Source organism: Mirounga leonina, unplaced genomic scaffold (assembly GCF_011800145.1).
Source record: "Mirounga leonina isolate KUSES-001 unplaced genomic scaffold, KU_Mleo_1.0 Mir_95, whole genome shotgun sequence".
In the NCBI taxonomy this organism is placed as follows: domain Eukaryota; kingdom Metazoa; phylum Chordata; class Mammalia; order Carnivora; family Phocidae; genus Mirounga; species Mirounga leonina.
In genome coordinates, this window is record NW_023270865.1 from 15,045,352 (window position 1) to 15,065,840 (window position 20,489).

The 20,489-nt window shown below is 35.9% G+C and overlaps 1 protein-coding gene across 5 annotated transcripts in view; it reads right to left on the reverse strand.

Moving 5' to 3' along the window:
• Positions 1-363: 363 nt before the first annotated feature.
• Positions 364-20,489, reverse strand: part of CDH18 (cadherin 18) — a 318,946-nt gene continuing 298,820 nt past the window's right edge. Inside the window, exons 10-11 of one of the 5 annotated variants that reach the window (XM_034998813.1) lie at positions 9,205-9,456; positions 364-1,406 (exon numbers count right to left, since the gene is read on the reverse strand). In XM_034998813.1, coding sequence (XP_034854704.1) covers positions 916-1,406; positions 9,205-9,456 — 743 coding nt within the window. In that variant the 3' untranslated portion in view covers positions 364-915. Of the gene's footprint in view, positions 1,407-8,993; positions 9,457-20,489 lie in introns of those variants that run through there. The other 4 variants (XM_034998812.1, XM_034998817.1, XM_034998816.1 and 1 more) reach the window with 4 other exon arrangements.

The following is a 20,489-nucleotide window of genomic DNA, read 5'->3' on the forward strand; positions in this document are numbered from 1 at the left end:
GGTATTGGCAGGATCAAAACTGCTGATGTAAATGTCTTAAAACAAATGGGATGGAATTAATCATTGAATTTTCCAATGTTTTATACAGGATAAGGTTTATGACTATTTTTCAAATTAAATCTTTCCCTGACATATCAGATTATCTGAGTATATCTTACTTAAACCATTCATTCTATCCATAAAAAAAAAGGGGGGGGGTCTTTTGTTAAAAGAAAGGAGGGCAGGCAGGACAGAGACTATGGTCTCTGTGCTTCAGAGCAGTGCACAATGGGTGCACAGAAGTTGCATACATTATAGTACAAGCAGCAAATCCCCATGCTCCATCAATTTTGTATGGAGAAAAGAAGTGGGGAGGGCAAAGGAAAATGGTACATACAAGTCCATGATGGAATGACATGGTATACTGGATATACCTCATGTCATTCGAACACAAGACAATGCTAATAAGATCTGTCACAATAACAGAGTGTGGGTCTCAAGAGTCCACACAGAAAAGTGGAAAAAGAGGTCCCGATTACCTGCACAAGTTTCATTCCGTAGTGTACCACCCCTACTCATAAGTGATTTTGAATCTTTGTTTAGTTTTGCTTTTTGAAAAGAAATCACAAAATATTGAAACAAATATCATCGTTTGGCTTAATTCAGGTATTCTTAATTAAACAGTACCACAGACTTTATTGAGCAATTGAAAATATACACAAGGAACAATAGCTTTTTCTCTGTATTTTTTTAATTTGACTGTCTTCTGATTAAATAACCCAGTTTCAATCATGAAAAGGGCACTTGTTTCTACAGTAGTTGTGTACAGCTTGCTCAGTTCCAAGTATTGTCTCCACTCTTCTTCCTTGCCATTGCTGAGGTTATATCTCCACTTGCTCAGGAAGCGAATTCTAGAAGGTTGCAAGAATTAACCCCCTAAGTTGTTCTTTCAGATTCTATTTCTCCATAGAGTTCAGCTAACTTTTTAAATTCGGGTCCCCAGTCTCCAAGGTAGTGATAATCCTGGTCTGATTGTGTGGTTGCTGAATCCAGTGAGCTGATGGACCCAGCCTCTGATCTCTGACCTTCATAGGCATAAGTCTGAAGAGAGTCATAAGGGGGGACACTGGGGTCTAGGTCGGCTTCTGCCAGTTTTTGCTTAATAAATTCCTGAACATCTATGCTTTCCAGGGTGGACAATGTCTGGTGTCTGGGGGTGAGTTTCACTTCAGGTCTGATATCTCTCCGATACTTGAGCTCCTCAGCAGCAGATGGATTCCTCAAGGCTGTGATGTCAAAGGCCTCGGTGTCTTCCTCACCGCCACCCTCATCATCGTAGGTGACCACATTCTCCCGCACGTCCTCCTCAGAGATGATTAGGGGCTCTTTTTTGCTGCGTCTCAAGGTGATAAAAAGTACCACAATTGCTGAAGAAAAATGGAAAGAGGATGGAGAGTTAGCAAAAAGGAAGGAAGTTCTTGGAGATTTGACATCAGCAACTACATTCCATTTAGGCTTGCATTGTAACACAATCTTGATCTCTGCATTCTCTGGGTAACAGTTGGAGAGTTTTAAAATCTCAAGGAATGTGAAAAATGATTCTCTCTATAAGGCCTTGGGAGTCATTGATCTTCTCTAGAAAAACATAATATTCTCATTTGTCACACTTATGCATTCAGGATTCCTGGCTCACTGTGGTCTATCATCCAGTCTTCACACTGAGGGAAACAGATGATGGAAGAGTATATGGAATTTTGCCTGGAGGAATAATGCTGAGTGTTGTTCTGTGTATAGATTCTAGGCAGATACACTAAAGGAGGGATATTTTAAGTTTCTGTTAAATAGGAAGAAGGAGCCCCTACCTTAAACCCTTTACTTTTGATGATTTGTAGGAAACCAAAGCAGGTATATTTTACATGGTTGATCTCTTTTGCCCATTATCTTTTAGAATACTATTATCAGGCATTAATAATTGCATGTATCTATCAAGCTGCACAAAAGATGTTATTTTATTTGTACCTAACTTATGTTTCAGAGGAATTTTTCAGGTTACCAAATGTTTTTTACATAACTTCTTGATTTAATCCCCCCAGCAAAGTATGGGTTTCCTCAAGGAAACTGAGGCTCCAGAGAAATTACATAAATAACTAAGATCCAACTCTAAGATTACACAAATGGCAGATGGAAGAACTTAGACTGTAATCTATGACTTCTCACACCAAAGGTGATGAAGCTTCCATTATCATAATCCATTTTGTTTTTTAAAAAATATGGAACAAGGAACTGAGTTGGGCATGTGGGTTATTACCAGTAATGTCACAACCATTAGATGAAATGATGTAAATGGATCTTGGGCACTTTGCTTTGGCTGTTTCTCATGTATTTTCAAATCTTTCTATTTGATGATACTAAGCCATTACTAAATAGAAAGAATTACCTCACTTCTACTTTGTGCTATTAAGCCCAATATTCTTTACTTCAGCTCTACAGAATGTTCTTGGCCAGCTGATAATCTAGGTTTTATGATAGCAATTTTTAGTGCATTGTTATTTTAAATATTCTTTACAATATAGTAATCAAAGAAGTACATTCAAAAGGCATGTATATATGTGTACATATATGTGTATAGATATATATGCATAACATAAATATACATATATAGAAACAGTTTATATATATATAGCATGTGACATACTTTTGCTATATGCACACACATACAAATATACACCCACAGACATATATTTTTACCTGAAACTCACATTTCTATATTGTATTTTATCTATTTCTATATACTGTATTTTATCTGGCAACCTTGCTGATATGTATCTTTAACAAATACTTGTAAAGCAAACAAACACCAGGTTAGCTATTCTCTGATAAAGAACATAGCTGGTACCCTAGAAATTGACCTTTTACCTCATACCTCTAAAAAGTACCTTCTCTTACTATATCGTTATCGTTTCCTTGTTTCTCTTTATAATTTAACCCATTTTATGCATATCCCTAAATGATATAATAAATGAGCCTTGCCTATTTTTAAACTAGATAAAACAGTGTATATGTACTTTGAAGACAACAATAGAAAGAGGAAAAGGAGATTTTCAAGCCAGAAATACAAAGGACAATTATCAGAGAGTTTACTACACATGGAAAGAGATGGTCACAATGTACTGGAGAGTCTAATTTTGCAGAGAAAGGGCAAGTGAGCACCTATGGAATGAAGAAACAAACAAACAAAAAGACAAAACACCTATAGAAAGGGCTAGAAAATCATCTTGAAAAGTATGGAAAAAAAGGACTCAGTAATGGCAGAATTGAATGAGAGAGATTATGGCAGACATGGGGAAACAGTGAGTCACTGTGTCTGGAGTGATTATAGAAACCTGAAAATGAAATGCAGATGCCATATGTTGCCCTGCTTCACCAATATTATGCTATTTATTTATTTATCTATTTATCTAAGATTTTTTTAAAAGATTTTATTTATTCATTTGAGACACAGAGATAGAGAGAGAGAGAGAGCATGAGCAGTGGGAGAGGCAGAGGGAGAGGGAGAAGCAGACTCCCTGCTGAGCCAGGAGCCCGATGTGGGACTCGATCCCAGGACCCTGGGATCATGACCTGAGCTGAAGGCAGACGCTTAACCATCTGAGCCACCCAGGCGCCCAAGATTTTTATTTTTAAGTAATCTCTATACCCAACATGGGACTCTAACGTGAAACTGCGAGATCAAGAATCACATGCTCTACTGACTGAGCCAGCCAGGCATCCCTGAATATTATGCTATATAAAAATAGTTTCTCAAATATGCTACTTATACTTCAAAGACATTATCTAATATAGCACCTTATTTTTAGAAAGAAAAAAAAGACTTTTGCTGAATGTAGCAAATATGCATCTAATACTTTACTATTCTTTTTAAAGATTTACTCATTTATTTTGAGAGAGAGAGAGAGAGAGAGAGAGAGAGAGATTGGGGGCGGGGCAAAGGGGAGGAAAAGAGAATCCCAAGCAGACTCTCTGCTGAGCACAGAGCTTGACAGAGGGTTTGATCCCAGGACCCTGAGCAGAAATCAAGAGCAGGCCCTTAACCTACTGAGCCACCAAGCTGCCCCAATACCTTACTATTTATTTCAGTGTAAAACCAGCTTAGGGCATTCTAATTCAAAACCCCAAACAGCATCCCCAAGTAACTCATTTCATTCCATTCAGAGGTTTAGATTTATCATCCATTATATATTTTTGCTCCTCTTTATGATTAAGTAAGGAGGTTGTTCTAAATTAAAACATCTATTTCTACAGACTTTTTTATAGTAAAATATCTTACTTTTGTCAATAAATGAAGTTATTTTTCTTTATGTTAAAATGGTTAATTGTTGATTTCAAGGGAGTTTATGTGCATGCATAGCAGGGAGAATGTGATCAATATCATTATTAAAGTATGGAGGTAATTTGTATCCTTCCACAATATCAGTGCCATATTTGCCTAATGAAATACAGGGGATAAAGCTGGGATTATTGTGATGATAGCTCATATTTACTTATTTTCCCAAATTAAAAAATATTCCTGATATATTTTGATTCAAAATATAGATATTAATTAAGTTTGAACTTTGAGGTTTTACATCTATCTCTTTCCTAGGCATGGACAGTCATTTGCCAGTGACCAATGATTTCTAGATTTATTCCATATCTATTTAATATATCAACATATGATTAACCATATAATCTGGGACATTTTTGAGAGTGAAAGGGGATTTCATTTACAATTACTCCAGGACATCAGGGCAAATATGGACATGTGGTCCCTCTAGTCAAAGGTAACTTTAAAGAAAATCAGAGAAGAATGTGGAAACACAGATAATAAGGTGTTTTTCCAGTGAATTGCTTTATATTCATGTTTGTTCAGTAGATGTTTCTGGAGCAAATGGTACACAGTAGATACTCTGTGGACTAACACAAGAATAATCTCTGTGAAAGTGATGATGCGGCATAACCTCACTAGGAAAATAATGTTTAAATATAGTTTTAAGTCAGCTTATGGTCATTAATAATACCAAACACCTAATTTTGCTTGATAATAATTTTTAACGTTCGAAAGCCAAACTAAATGTTTGTAAAAAAAAAACCCCAAACCCAATATATTTTAGAGAATGAAGATAACAATTACACACATAGCTTTGAGAGTTAAACTCTTTTTAAAAATGGCAGTCAAATGAGTATATTCACATGACTCCCCTCGCTCCACAGTCTATCAACCCATTCATGTGAAACAAGGTACCTCTTCTTAAAGTGGGTCATCTGGGAAGAGATAATTTGACAGAGCCATGGCATTGTAAAATCAATGAGATACAGTGCTTATCCCTTTGTTCAAAATTATATAAGATTTTCAGTATTTTGAAATTTTATATAATCTGGGTTGAAATATTAAACTGTAGTATTTGGGGAGGATTTTATTCTAATGACTATTGTATCCTTGGTTAGTATATTTCTTTTTCTTCTCTGAGTTTGGTTAGGATTTTAAATCCATTTTATTCTTTTTATTTAAGAAACAAAATGAATTTATTGAGTTTTATTCATGAAAGAATTCCAATTTGGGGAAACATTTTTATATTTCCTTTCTCATATCATTCTACTCATTCATATATTAATTTATTTATCCATGATTCCAAAGTGCTTGGAGTTCTAAAGGGTTTTGAGTTTTTGTAACTTGAACTGTCATACAGCCTGCATTTGAATACATTATATACTGACTCCCAACATATTTCCCCAAAATACTTTCCTTAGCAGATATTTTTTTTTTATCCATAAATATAACTTCATTCTTTTTCATAACATCATATGTTGATACTAAGTTTGGCAGAAATGAGGTGGCCCAAGTCAGGGAGATTACTTTTATTAGCTCCTGTCCTGCTATTGGTCATACCAGTTAATGGTGTTTCTCACTGAAACTTACTTTTTCAAACCAAGGGGAACCCACAGAGTCACGTGAGATAGCTCAGCTGACAAGCAGGTTGGCACTTCTCTCCTCACCGATTCTACCTTTGCTCCTAGTCCCTCACTCCCCTCACATCAAATCTACCCTGATCCTCATTGATTAGGAAATTTATATCCAAGAGTAGGAACAATCCAGGTGATGGACTCATCTAAGTCACCTTCTTATATGTGATGTGTGGACTGAAGGGCAGGTGACAGAGGCCTGATTCAGAGCCTGACTCAATGTTTTATTGCACTAAGTGTGATTTAGGCTTGCTCTGACAACTGCTCTGGACCATCTCACGAGGGATGGGATGAGGTTGGGAAAGAAATGTCAGATCCCTGGAAGGGAAAGAGAACTCCAGTTATCCCTCCTCTAGCACCAAATTCTGATTGCATCGTGAAGGCTCACCCTAAATTCTCTCCCATTCATCCCATCAGAAAAGGATCTTAAAAAGGTAATCCTGACAAATCATAACCTGACTCACAATGTGCACATGTACCATTCAAATTAAGGCCCACTGGTTTTCAGGCACCAATTTCAGATAATCAATATACACATAGATGGAGTCTATAAGAAAACATAAATAAGTACCACAACATTTTATAGATGACTCTAAGGTTCTTCACTAGTTGATACTTTATTTATTTATTTTTTTTAAAGATTTTATTTATTTATTTGAGAGAGAGCATGAGAGGGAAGAGGGTCAGAGGAAGAAGCAGACTCCCCGCTGAGCAGGGAGCCCAATGCGGGACTCGATCCCGGGACTCCAGGATCATGACCTGAGCCGAAGGCAGTCGCTTAACCAACTGAGCCACCCAGGCGCCCAGTTGATACTTTATTTTTATAGATTTGTAAATAGAAATAAGAGACTGAACAGGTTGCCTGAGATCATACAGTTAATTAGTAGCAAAACTAGGGCTGGGTTTATACAAGTCATTTTCACACACAGCTGATAATCAGAACACTTTTCAATATTAAAGTATTAATTTCACAATTTGTTTAGCTGTTAGTTTTTAATGTTATTTCAGAATCACAAAAAGTTCTAAAGTAAAGTTTTGCTACCTCTGGTGTTGCTGATATTTTCCTTGAAAATTATGAGCTTGCACGTTAACAAACATTATTTTAAAGTTACAAATGACTACATTCTGAGTCTGTTGGCTAGGTATCTTCTGAATAACAATAAAAACCCTTACAAATATCATCAAAAATAAAAATTACATCATAAATAATGATTGTTTAAGCCCAAACTTATGAAATGATTCTGCATCCTTTGCATAAAACTGTAGAAACCACTTTGAGTTTCAAAAAAAAATTGAAGGAGTAAACATGTTAAATAGCACCTCTGTTTCTTTAGTCCTATGGGAGAGCATAAAATTTAGAATGCTCTCCTGTTTACCCCAAAGGAGAAACAACATTTTTATAAAATCTATTAAAGGGAAGTATTGTTTCATGAAATAATGTTATTTTACACAATATACCTTAAATGTACCTGTATATTAACATTTTTCAATTAAGTTTTTAAGTCTTTAGTATATAAAAATGGTTTGATGGTGATAGATGAAAATAAAAGGCAAAGATAAGTGACTACTCTGAATGAACTATCTTTCAGAATCAGTACTTTGGAAGAACTTACACTAAAGTCACTGGGTTCTATTCTTTGTGGTTTAGGTTAGGAACGCTGGAGGGATCAATATTTGTTCTTGCTTTATTTTATTTTCTGTTTTTGTTTTGTTTGTGAGTTTCTATTTTAATTTTCAAACACAAAAAAGGTAATACGTAACTGTCTAAAGCAAATAACAGTTGTAACCAATTAATACATAAGGAAATAAAATTCAGAAAGCCTATTTTTCCTAGCTTTCTTCACCTTGAATCTACTGTAAGACTATACCACCGTGAAATACTTCCAGTGGTGGGGCACTGAACCTCCATGCTCCTCTTGCTAAGTGCAATGGGTACATTTATTTTTTTTAAATTTTTTAAGATTTTTTTACTTATTTATTTGAGAGAGAGAGAGTGCACGAGCAGGGGACGGAGGAGAGGCAAAGAGCACGGGATAAGCAGACTCCCAGCTGAGCAGGGAGCCCACCGGGGGCCTTGTTCCTGGGATCATGACCTGAGCTGAAGGCAGAAGCTTAATTGACTGAGCCACCCAGGTGCCCCTGATACATTTAGATACACAATTTATTTAACCTCAGAGCAGCTTTTGACACTGTTGAATGCTCTGTCCTCTTTGATACACTTTTTTTCCTTTGACTTTGATCACATCATACTTTACTCTTATTCCTCCTTCTTCTCTGACTTTCCCTTCACTCTGTCCTGTCATGGCATCCTTCTTGATGCAGTGACCACGCTGGAACTCATCACAGCTCAGCCTTGTTTATTATCTCTCTCTTTAGATTTTCCTGCTGTAGGGACCTTAATAAAGCACACCTCTCGTGCCCCCAGCTCAGTGAGGATCAGGGCCCACATTCAGCAAGAGATGAAAAGTCTTCTTTGATCTTGTGCTAACTCAGACAATATCTAATTTATCCAAGATCACTTTTTTTTTTTTTTTAATTTCAGCTACTTTATTTTTAGCCCTTGCCCTTGGAAACTTGTTCCAAGAAAAAGACACCATGTCATAAACATTAGATATTTGTTCACTGACATGAAATCATCAATGTTGTAGTTTTCAAAAGGAATCTCAGGGACTTCCAGTAAACATTTTGTTAAAATTTTGATAAAATTGATAAAAAATTTTCATCCAGGGATCTGCACCATCTTACCCAAGATCACTTTTGATTCAGCTAACATTGATGATTAAATAATATTTTCAACTAATAGAAATTTCTACAAGAAATCTATTTTTCACTTGGTGTTTAGATTCATTTTAGAATGATACCACTATATTCTTTGAAATAACTTATAAGAGCCCTTTTAATATGGTATTTAGAATTTTTAATATGAATTCTTTTTTTAAAATGGACCCTTCCCCAAAGGATTTCTCTCATAATCTATCCTTCCTTCCGGTATTTCAACTCTTTCATCAGTTGTGAATCAAATTATTTCTAGATCAGTCATGGTATTGAGAGGGCTAATTAAAAGGAAGTCTAAACAGCTATACTTTGTGGTCCAAATTTTGTGTTCCTAATTTTTAAGCTCTGTCAAAATGACTGTCTTTCTCTCTCTTTTCCAAGGCACTGCTGGCCATCGTAGGGTACATTCCGAATCGCCATCATACAACAGTAGGAGGCAGGATGGCTTACCTAGGAGAATGACAACACACAGCAGAATAGCGATTAGGGCCCCTGTACTCAAGCCAGCCGAGGACAGGAACGCTTCCGCAAGGCAGGTCCGCACGCGCCCATCTCTCTCGCATGCACAAACCCTGATGGTGAGGGTACTGGTGCTGCTGAGAGAGGGGATTCCACCATCAGAGATCATAATGGGGAGATAATACACCTCCTGAATAGTTCGACTAAATCTCCTCCGCCTTGTCAGAATGCTGGCTGTGTTATCTATGACAGACACAAGCAAAACAAAATGCACTTAGTAAAGCCGCCGTTCAAGATTCACATTTCCTTTAATGGATAAAATGGGGATGTGTGATTTTTTTTTTTAATTTTAGTTTATGAAATGGACACAGGAACACGGAGGGTGACTAATATATGTTCTTAAATTGAGATACTGACTTGGAAAAATTAATTGAGCCCAAACTAAAAGAGAAGGGGCAGAGTGGAAGACAGAGGAGTGGAGAAGCAGTCAACATTTTGGACATGGACATGATAGCAAAAAGAGGGCCACTGGTATAGATGATGAATCACAAAGAGACCAGATCAATTGATAAACTTCAGACTTAATTGTGATTTGAAGCATTCTTGTTATAGTAGGTGTACCATAGAAAGTTAATGATGAATTAATCTAGTTCATTAATTAATCTAATTTGATCCTGTGCTCACAAGATAGAATAGTTAATTCTATTTTTTATGTACTTTTAAAATGCTATATATTACATTAAATGCCTGCATGGTCAATCTGTGGATTATAGATTTTGATCTATCCACACAATCTTATAAGGGAGAAGATATTAAATTTCTAATTTTTTAGGAAAAATCATTTTTACTATAAATAATAATTAAAAAAAAAAAGTAACCTGGGACCCAGAGGATAAATTGCCCAAAGTCATAGAGCTAGTGAATAATTAGGATACAACCTCAATACATTCTAGAATCCTGCTCAAAACCACAATGTCAGACTGCCTTTTTACCCATTCATCTCTAATTATACTGAAGTTCTCAAGTGCACATAATATATGGTTATCTTAGTATTGTTATTCCTCATTCCAGCAAGTCTGTTGGCCAAAAGACCCTTCTGGTATGTACACTTAGAGGAGCTGTGCAGATTCCCCGCATGGAATAACTAGCTACCCTAGCTGTAGATTATCACCTGGCCCTTTGTTGCATCCTTCTGGAGCAGTACATTGTCAATGACTCATTGTTCCAATGATATAAAGGTGGAGCCATTTCTACTGAATGTAGACATAGTGAACGACATGTTTAGTTCCAGAACGTTACTCTTGGGTCAGCTGTGAGGCATTAAATTTGCATAACAGCTCAATTTTTCACTCTGCTTCTTCCTCCCACTGCCCCACAGATGTTGATCTCAAGGACACACTCCTGTTAACAACCTGCCCTCTAAACCCCAGTTCAGAGTTGGCTTCCAGAGAACCTAACCTGCAACTACACCTATGAGTTAAATATTTTTCACTAAAAAGTAAGTGAATCATTAAACAATTACATTTAGAAATTCTTTCATCTCATGACTTTTTTTCCTGAAAATTAGAATTCTGTTATATATGAGTATGTTTAAGATAGTCATGATACAATAACCTACAGCTATGCTCTCTTGATTTTACAGGGCCAAATTAATGCAATAGAAAAATAATACAGGGGCGCCTGGGTGGCTCAGTTGGTTAAGCGACTGCCTTCGGCTCAGGTCATGATCCTGGAGTCCCGGGATCGAATCCCGCATCGGGCTCCCTGCTCGGCAGGGAGTCTGCTTCTCCCTCTGACCCTCCTCCCTCTCATGCTCTCTGTCTCTCATTCTCTCTGTCTCAAATAAATAAATAAAATCTTTTTAAAAAAAAAGAAAAAAAAAAGAAAAATAATACATTTTTAAAATATTCAATTTAATACAGGTAATAAAACACATGAATCATATATATGTATTTCTAATCATATATACACACACACGATTATATATGTACACATATACATATAATTGAAGGCTTGTTATAGAGCATAAATAACCTAATGAGAAATTACAAAAGGTTTCTTACCCAGTAGAAAAGGAAAAAAATAATGTATCAATTGTCTATTCTGAAGCAAGTTGAGAATAGAGAAAGCAAAAAGCAGAAATTACATCATGTGTATTGTATAACTAAAACAGTCACAAGCACTCTCCCAGAAACCTAAGCTTTGAGGAAGCACATCTCTTGGCTGTAGGATGTTGCACCATGATTTATATAGACTTGCCTATATGTACAACTCTCTTGTCTAAGGCAAAGATATGAACTAAGTGTTCACAGGCGCAAACATGTTTGAGAATCTCACTGCTGGCCTCTGAAGAAGAGATGTAAGGCACTGGTCCTTGATTTCAATAAACATGATTAATAATGTAGAATGACCTAACATGCAATGGTAGGTGTGGACTTCCTTTTATAGCTCTGACCTAATGTTCACTTTACATTCTTAATCTGGAAGCATACTCTCTTTCAGAATAATTATTGGAAATGCAATCAGAAACATAATCAGAAATGAGGCGAAAGCCAGAAAACGTTTTTGTACACCTTAGGTTCCTAAATAGAAAGCTCTTAGACACAGCAACATAAAAATATTCTTTTTTTTTTTTTTTCCAGCTGAAGTTTTGACTTCTGAAAAGAAAAGAGGATTCAGGAAGCAAAGAGCTTCCTCCCTAGAAAGACTTAGCAGAGCAGAATAATGAGCTCCTGAAAAGGGATATTGTGTATCTAACCAGAACTGCAAAAAATGTACTTGACTGAAGGATCATTGAACTTGAACAAGAAAACTTCGAACTAAAATGAAAGAGGTAGGAAGATATATATGCATACATATACATATATATCTTATTTACTTTTATCTTATGTGCAGAGAACAAAATTTGTCTTGTTGAAACTGCAAAATTAGGTGTCAAAAGCAACAACAAATCTCTAAACTTGAAGTATAATTAAAGCAGTATAAACCAAGTGTTATAGAAAATCTTGACTTCGAAGTTGATAAAAAATTAATATGAGCTGAATAAAGGGCAAGTAGGATGGAACATCTGTGAATGAAAAGTGCTAATTATCAATGCCAAATAAAGGACAGTCTCTAATAACACACCCAAGTTTGGTTCTTAATTCTAATTCTCAATAGTTTGGATGAAGACAGAAGGTCATAGGACTCTTGGAAGCCAAGCAAATATATTTGGTTAGTATTGAAAAAGATATTGAAAAGCTAGCACAAAGACCTTAAACTAAAACAATGTGAAACAAAGATGCATATTAGATGGTAAAAATATCATATAGGAGAGATCTTGAGTAACAGTGATTATTTTGCAATATATATCTCTGAAAGCAGAAATAAAGCCATAGGGAGGTCAAAAAAAAAAAAAAAAAAAAAAAAAGAAACTAAAACAGTCTTGGAATCATTCAATAAATGTATGGGATATCTATGCATTTCTTAATTGAGAAGACTGCACTGGAATACTGTGCATACTTTTGAATCTACTAGCTTAAAAGTGCTATTTTACCCCAATGGGTATTTTAGAAGACTTTGGGATGAGAAAAAAGTTAGAAAAATATTTCATATGAAGAGTCTTTGAAGCAATAGTGTGAAAATTCTACATATCCCATATGGATTCAGGTGACCAAAGGGTCTCAGAAAATGGCCAGAAAAATTGGGAAACTCTCTTAGTAATTCATGTCTTTCTGAATATAGTCCGTATATTCCTGATATTCCCAGCAACTATATCTTCAGTGTAATTTGGAAATAGCCTTGAATGTGGTTTAATCTTTCAAAACAGGTGACAGAGCATTCTTTATTTTGATATATATTCTATTTCTTTTTCTTAAAAGGATATGGGCACATACAGGAGGAGGTAGGGAGACTGCTGTGCATATGTAAGTTCTGACTCATGTAGACACTTTAAAAATAGTGAAAGAAGTGAGATTTGGAGTCCTTTGAAAAGCAATCATAAGAATAAAATTCATTTTGGAGCTCTAAGAACTCCAGGGATTTTTTTTTTTTTTTATTTGACAGAGAGAGACACAGTGAGAGAGGGGACACACGCAGGGGGAGTGGGAGAGGGAGAAGCAGGCTCCCCGCTGAGGAGGGAGCCCGATGCAGGACTCGATCCCAGAACCCCAGGATCAAGACCTGAGCTGAAGGCAGACGCTTAACGACTGAGCCACCCAGGCACCCAAACTCCAGGGAAATAACAGATTGATAATTCATAAAAAATTTTTACAGTAAAATATATTGTTGAATAGAGAGGTACACTTGCAACCTCTCTGTATCTACAGGGACAGAAGGCCACAGAATATGATACCATGATGCAAGTTGCATATTAGTTCTGGAATTCAGACATAATTTTCTGAAACTACTACTATGTGTCCTATATTTTTGTTTAACCTTTTTTTAAAGATTATTTATTTATTTATTTAGAGAGAGAGCAGGGGGAGGGGCAAAGGGAGAGGGAGAGAGAATCTCCAGCAGACTCCACGCTGAATGTGGAGCCTGATGTGGGGATTGATCCCACAACCCTGAGATCATGACCTGAGCTGAAATCAAGAGTCAGATGCTTAGCCAACTGAGCCACCCAGGCGCCCCTTTTTGTTTAATATTTTGAGAGACCTTGAAAGATTTTAATCTCTGTGCTACTTGTGTAAACTGTAAAATAACTTAAGTTAAAATAGGGATGCTTTTTAAATACTCTCTGGTAAGTATATTTTGGTAAGTATTAAAACTATGTGTTCTTTAAAACACTTATATTATTAGACACCTAAACACTCCCTGCCATTTCATAGGATTCTTTGCCTGATAATGCAGGTATAAAGATATGCTTCAAGCATAGCCAACAGGCTATTAAAATATTTCCAAATCCGTCAGAATAGCAGAAGTGTTTGAGATCCCCAGATGTGGATCTCGAATTGAACTAAACTTTTTTTTTTTTTTAATCTGTCTGAAGTGAAAGCTAGGAAATAAAAACTTAATTTCACCAGACAGATAAATATGCATGACTTCATATTGTTTTCATTTATTTTCTGGTCTTCCAGCAGCAATAAGATCATAATTTAACTATGATCGGAGCCCACGCATGAAACAATGCTCTTTTGCTTTTCCGTAAAACTCCTTTCACATAATAGGTACTTGATAAATAATGATTTGAACTACACTCAGCAGGAACTTGTCTTCTGTTACAGTTTCCTTATTATGTTGACATGTATTAAGACATTAAAAAGAAAATGAATTTATATATCCTGTAACACTTCAGCAGTATTATCTCCTCATGCTCTCTACTAAACGTTCATTCCTTCTCTCCTGCTTCCTGGCTTCCCCTTCTTATAGCCTCTAATTGCCCAAATATCAATTTTCAAACTCCAGTTCTTCCTGTTCATTTAAGTTTGTAAACATCCCCCTGGCCTCACTTGCATTTCTGCCAAGCCACAAATGTATGATCCAATATGTCATTATGTTCCTAGTTTGCACCCTGGAATGTCATCCCTTTGACCATCTGCCACACTCCTTCTTGATAATCTCTAAATCCCAGATAAACACAACCAACCAATGTCTAGGGTTTCTGCTTTCAGATTCATAAAAATAAAATATGTTGGCAAAATAGTTATAACCATCTCAATTTGTTCCACCAAGTATGTGGAGAAACTTAGACTATGCTCTCAAAGGAGATTAGTAATCAATCTATTAATATCCATTGTTTATCAGATGCCAGGCAGTAGCTATTCTGAGTTTCTTTTGCCATTTTCTTTTGAGCCCTCATCTTCCACTCACAGCAGGAAAACATCTTCCTCAAAAAGAAGCTACCATCTATTATCAACATTTTAAAACCACATTTGAAATTGCTCAATTCCTCTTTGCTATTCATTATGTCTGTATATGCAAGACTATGTATTAGAGACTTAAAAAAGAATATAAATACATCTGAAGCAAAAATATGAATCTTGAAGAATATCAGCAAATCTGTTCATGAATAACACATGAATTTGCATAAGTGTTAATAAGAGTGGAGAAAGTGATGAAAAAAAAGAAGCTTTTAAAATAGAAATCCAACCCAAAATTCAAAATAATTCATGAACATATCACAATAATATAATACTTGTAGAGGTAGATATGAGAGTAGTTTATAAAAAAAGAAAAAAAATATATATATGAACTATAAGAGAAACCCTCTACCCATTATTGATCACATACCTTTAACAACTATTATTATTCTTAGTAGGGAATGGATGAATCAAAGTAGATGATACTATGTTTGGAGTCACTAAACTTATAAACACTGAAGGAAATTGTAAGGATAAATCCTTAGCTTTAAGATTTTTTATTTATTTATTTGAGAGAGGGAATGACAGCAGGAGAGGGAGGAGGGTCAGAGGGAAAAGCAGACTCCCTGCTGAGCAGGAAACCCGATGCGGGACTCGATCCCAGGACTCCAGGATCATGACCTGAGCTGAAGGCAGTCACTTAACCAACTGAGCCACCCAGGCACCCAAATCCTTAGCTTTAAAAAGTGAATACATAATCCTATTTATGAAGTTGTTTAATGTTTCTTCTGCCTCAGGGTAGGGTGGGGAGTACATGACTCCTATAGGAGTCATTATGTCCTTCCAACCATTATGGCAGAGAATAACCTACATTTTCACAAACGGAAACCAAAAACAAAGAGGCATGGAATGGTATAACTAGTCATATTTTTATTTGTTCTACTTTTATGTTTTTGCCTAAAGAATATGACTTAGCTGTCCTTTTGTTGTCACCATGAGTAGGAGTATAAAAAGGCGAGAGGAGGTGGAGCCTGACAAATACATTAGGAAAAAATACATAGAAGTAAAAAAAAAAAAAAAAAAAATCAATGGAGATTAAAAATAACCAAGAAGAAAACAAAAGAATATTTTCCTATCTAGAGCAAAAGGGCCACCAAAACAAGTCACTATACTTGCAAGTCATGCTTCCCCATTTTAGGGTCAAGATGGTATGTGAACTCCTTACCCTCTCACCAGTCACGTTTTGAGTTTCTACCTTCTCGTAAAGGACAGTGTGATTCTATCAGGTGTGACGGCACTCATGTTAGTAAGGAGGACTGAGATTTGACTAGGAAGGAAAGGAGATGCCTAGGAGAACCGAAACAGTGAGTCTCAGCCTCACCAGACTGCAGGTAAGTCTGAGCAAGGCAAAACCGCGACCACATCCATTATAGGATGTTTGAGGCATCATTTGTAATATATTCTCAGTTCAGACTATGTGTGTGTTATTTTATTTAGGAATGGGAGAAACTGCTAAATGGTCTCTTGAAACCCTGTGGATAAAAACAGAATTTTAAATGGTTATGCTCTGTAGAGAAATTAAGCACATTACAACACCAGCTGTGAGTTCTCATTTGAAGGACAAAAATAAACTATGGGAATATTGACTACTACAAATCTGATAATGCCAAAGAAGTACCAAATATACATAAAATCTCTGGTGGTTCCCAGTATGTATCAAAATAAATAACTGCATTTCACTACCAATGGACTGTGAAATCTGAAAGAAAAGGCCCCCAAAAGACACCTTTTTTTTTTTTTTTTAACAGACAGGACTTTTCTTTTTTAAGATTTTTATTCATCCATTTGAGAGAAAGAGAGAAGAGAGAGAGAGTACAAGCAGGCAGAGGGGCAGAAGGAGAAGCAGACTGAGATCATAACCTGAGCTGAAGGCAGACGCTTAACCGACTGAGCCACCCAGGTGCCCCCAAAAGACACCTTTTTAACAACCTTTTAACACAGTCCCACAGAATGGGAGTATCTACAAAGTGGAAAACGTATATCTAAAGAAGAAAACAAACAAATATGGGTAGTAGATGTTCTTGAAAGCAAATTATCAACAAAATTATGATAAGGATTTTCAAATTTGAAAGGCATATTAAATGTGATTTAGAGCCCTGCAAACAGAGATATGAGTATACATATAGTTATAAATGATCTCTCCCCTAGTAAAATCTGTAAGATTTACAAATGCATTGACAATTAGAATTAAGTAGGCTGGCAAATCTCCTTGCATCAGATAAAACCTAGTCCCTCAAGAGGCAGCATAAAGACCATGAAGCAGAACATATTTACCTGGTAGACTAATGATGATTTTATATTGGGGGATTAGATTACACTTTTATATTACAAAATGAATGAACAAAGTTATTGTGTACACAGAACCCTGGTATAAGCTTATACTCACGGACTTTGTGACATTATGGCTACAATTCATTTGCTATAGATATTTGGTTAAGAAGTTGGAATTAAACAATGGAGTTTTGAGGTTAAAATGAAGTTTACCTATCACAATTTAAAGATTAGATGGTCAGAGACCTCTGGGGGGCGGGGCTCAGTCCATTAAGTGTCTGACTCTTGATTTTGTTCAGGTTATGATCCCAGGGTCATGAGATCAAGAGCTGTGTGGGGCTCTGGGCTTGGTGGGGAGTCTACTTGAGATTCCTTCTCTCCCTCTGCCTCTATCCCTCCTCCCAGCCCCCTCGCTCTCTCTCTAAAATAAATAAATAAATCTTTGAAGAAGAATAAACAAATAAAGATTAGGTGGCCATAGGAAAAATTTTCATTTTCATGCTTTTTTTGTTGTTTTAGAGTAATGTAATTTTAAAATGTTGTGACTTAAAAATTATCTCCTGAACTGTTTATTTTAAATAAAACTGTATTATTATTGATATGTTAGTTAATGATAAATAAGGTCATTATTAAACAAACAATATATATTGTAGAAATCCTTCACTTGGTTATTTTCCAAATCGAAGTCTTTAGTATTCAATAGGTAAGGGTCCTAATTTTCCAGATAAATATTGAAGATTTTGGTTAAGTACAAAATTTTCTATCCACCACCGTTTGGTACTAGAACAACTAAAGGATTAATGGCAGAATATCTTTTTTTTTTTTTTTTTTTTTTTTTTTAAGCATGGAATACAGCACAGTGCTTAATACTAATTATGTTCTCAATAGTGAATACAATGCCTGTGTTTCTGCTTTGCCAATCTCCCTGGCTAGATTTTTCTAACTGATGTTACATTTTGTCATCTCTGCGCTGTCACAATTCCCCATCTAATTGAAAAGTATTCTCAGATTCACTCTACCTGGCGGAACATATTCTATCCTTTAAAGTCAAATCATGTTCTACTTCTTTTGAACAGTACAACCTTTAGTGATCTCTTTAAAGTTACTCCAGTTTCACTGCCTTCAGTCTCAAGTTACATTTCATAACATCTTGGTTTCCCCAACTAGATGGCAAGTCCCCTGAAAGCAGGAACTTTGTGTTTTAACTCCTAACATTCTGGACAGCTTAGATCACTCACTGCCTTATACACCACAGACAATGCATGCCATCTTACAGATGAAGTGGTAGGAGAAAACCAATGTTAATCTAAGACCTGACTACAATAATTTCTTTTAGAGGAAAAAAAAAAAAAACATTCTTTCTAAGGAGAGTAAGAGTGTTGATGAATAGTAACAGTGTGAGTCTCCTATAGAATGCTGGAAGTCAGTATAAATGTCAAGCAATGAAATGAAGCTCTGTGGGGGTGTGTGTGTGCATGCGTGTGTGTGTGTGTGTGTGTATTTCAGGTGATTTTCTTCATTTTTAAATTAAATACAATAAATAAGTATATTCTTATTGAAAATATCCAAAGTCCATTTCATGGACATTTCTTAAGAAGCATGTTTTTTATATTATCATTATTGCTCATCCATGTAATTAAACTCAACACTTACATCATTATTTCTGTTTGATGTGTAATTACACATTGTTCATTTTATAGTTTGTCTCTACCTTTTCAGGTATTTATTCTTATCTTATTTTCATGTGGCTGCTATATCTCCAAATATTTTATCCATGGAATTTTATTATAATTGATAGATTTTAGATTTTCTGAGGCATTCAGTATTTTAAAATACTCTTCCCTAGGGCGCCTGGGTGGCTCAGATGGTTAAGCGTCTGCCTTCGGCTCAGGTCGTGATCCCACGGTCCTGGGATCGAGTCCCGCATTGGGCTCCCTGCTCCTTGGGAGCCTGCTTCTCTCTCTCTCTCTCTCTCTGTCTCTCATGAATGAATAAATAAATAAAATCTTTAAAAAAAAATAAAATACTCTTCCCTAATTGTCATATGAGTGATATCCTAATAGGAAGAGGATTATTTTATTGTAGGTTTGTTTTTTGTTTTTTGTTTTTCAAATGTCACATAAAGAAGACCCATCGACTATTAGCTTGTAATTTTGCAAATGAGTACTTCAGGACCATTTATTTCCTTTACAATTTAAATTCATTGTCTGGAAATTGGTAAAAGTATTTTCTTATCCATCAAGTTAGGGAATTTCTCTGGGATTATATATATACATATTCTATCAATCTTAAATATTTCTTTATGCAGAGTAATTTATTTGGGTATTTCTTACTAGTTTCTATCTATATATTTATTTTTTAGTTACTTTCAATGTGACCTTTATAACTTGTAGCCCTTCATATGTGATTTCAAATTCTTTGTATTTTGATCTCTCTTCAGAAGCATGAAATAGTAAAAATTATCTCCATATCACAAAAGAAGAAACCGAGATTAACAAGTCAGGAAATGAAAGATGTTGGCAGGGATGCAGAGAAAGGGGAACCCTCCTACACTGTTGGTGGGAATGCAAGCTGGTGCAGCCACTCTGGAAAACAGTATGGAGGTTCCTCAAAAAGTTGAAAATAGAGCTACCCTACGACCCAGCAATTGCACTACTGGATATTTACCACAAAGATACAAATGTAGGGATCTGAAGGGGTATGTGCACCCCGATGTTTATAGCAGCAATGTCCACAATAGCCAAACCATGGAAAGAGCCAAGATGTCCATCAACAGATGAATGGGTAAAGATGTGGTACAATGGAATATTATGCAGCCATCAAAAGGAATGAAATCTTGCCATTTGCAATGATGTGGATGGAACTGGAGGATATTATGCTGAGTGAAATAAGTCAATCAGAGAAAGACATGTATCATATGATCTCACTGATATGAGGAATTCTTAATCTCAGGAAACAAACTGAGGGTTGCTGGAGTGGTAGGGGTTGGGAGGGATGGGGTGGTTGGGTGAAGACACTGGGGAGGGTATGTGCTATGGTGACTGCTGTGAATTGTGTAAGACTGATGAATCACAGACCTGTACCTCTGAAACAAATAATACATTATATGTTTAAAAAGAAGAAGAAGAAGAAGAAGAAGAAGAAGAAGAAGAAGAAGAAGAA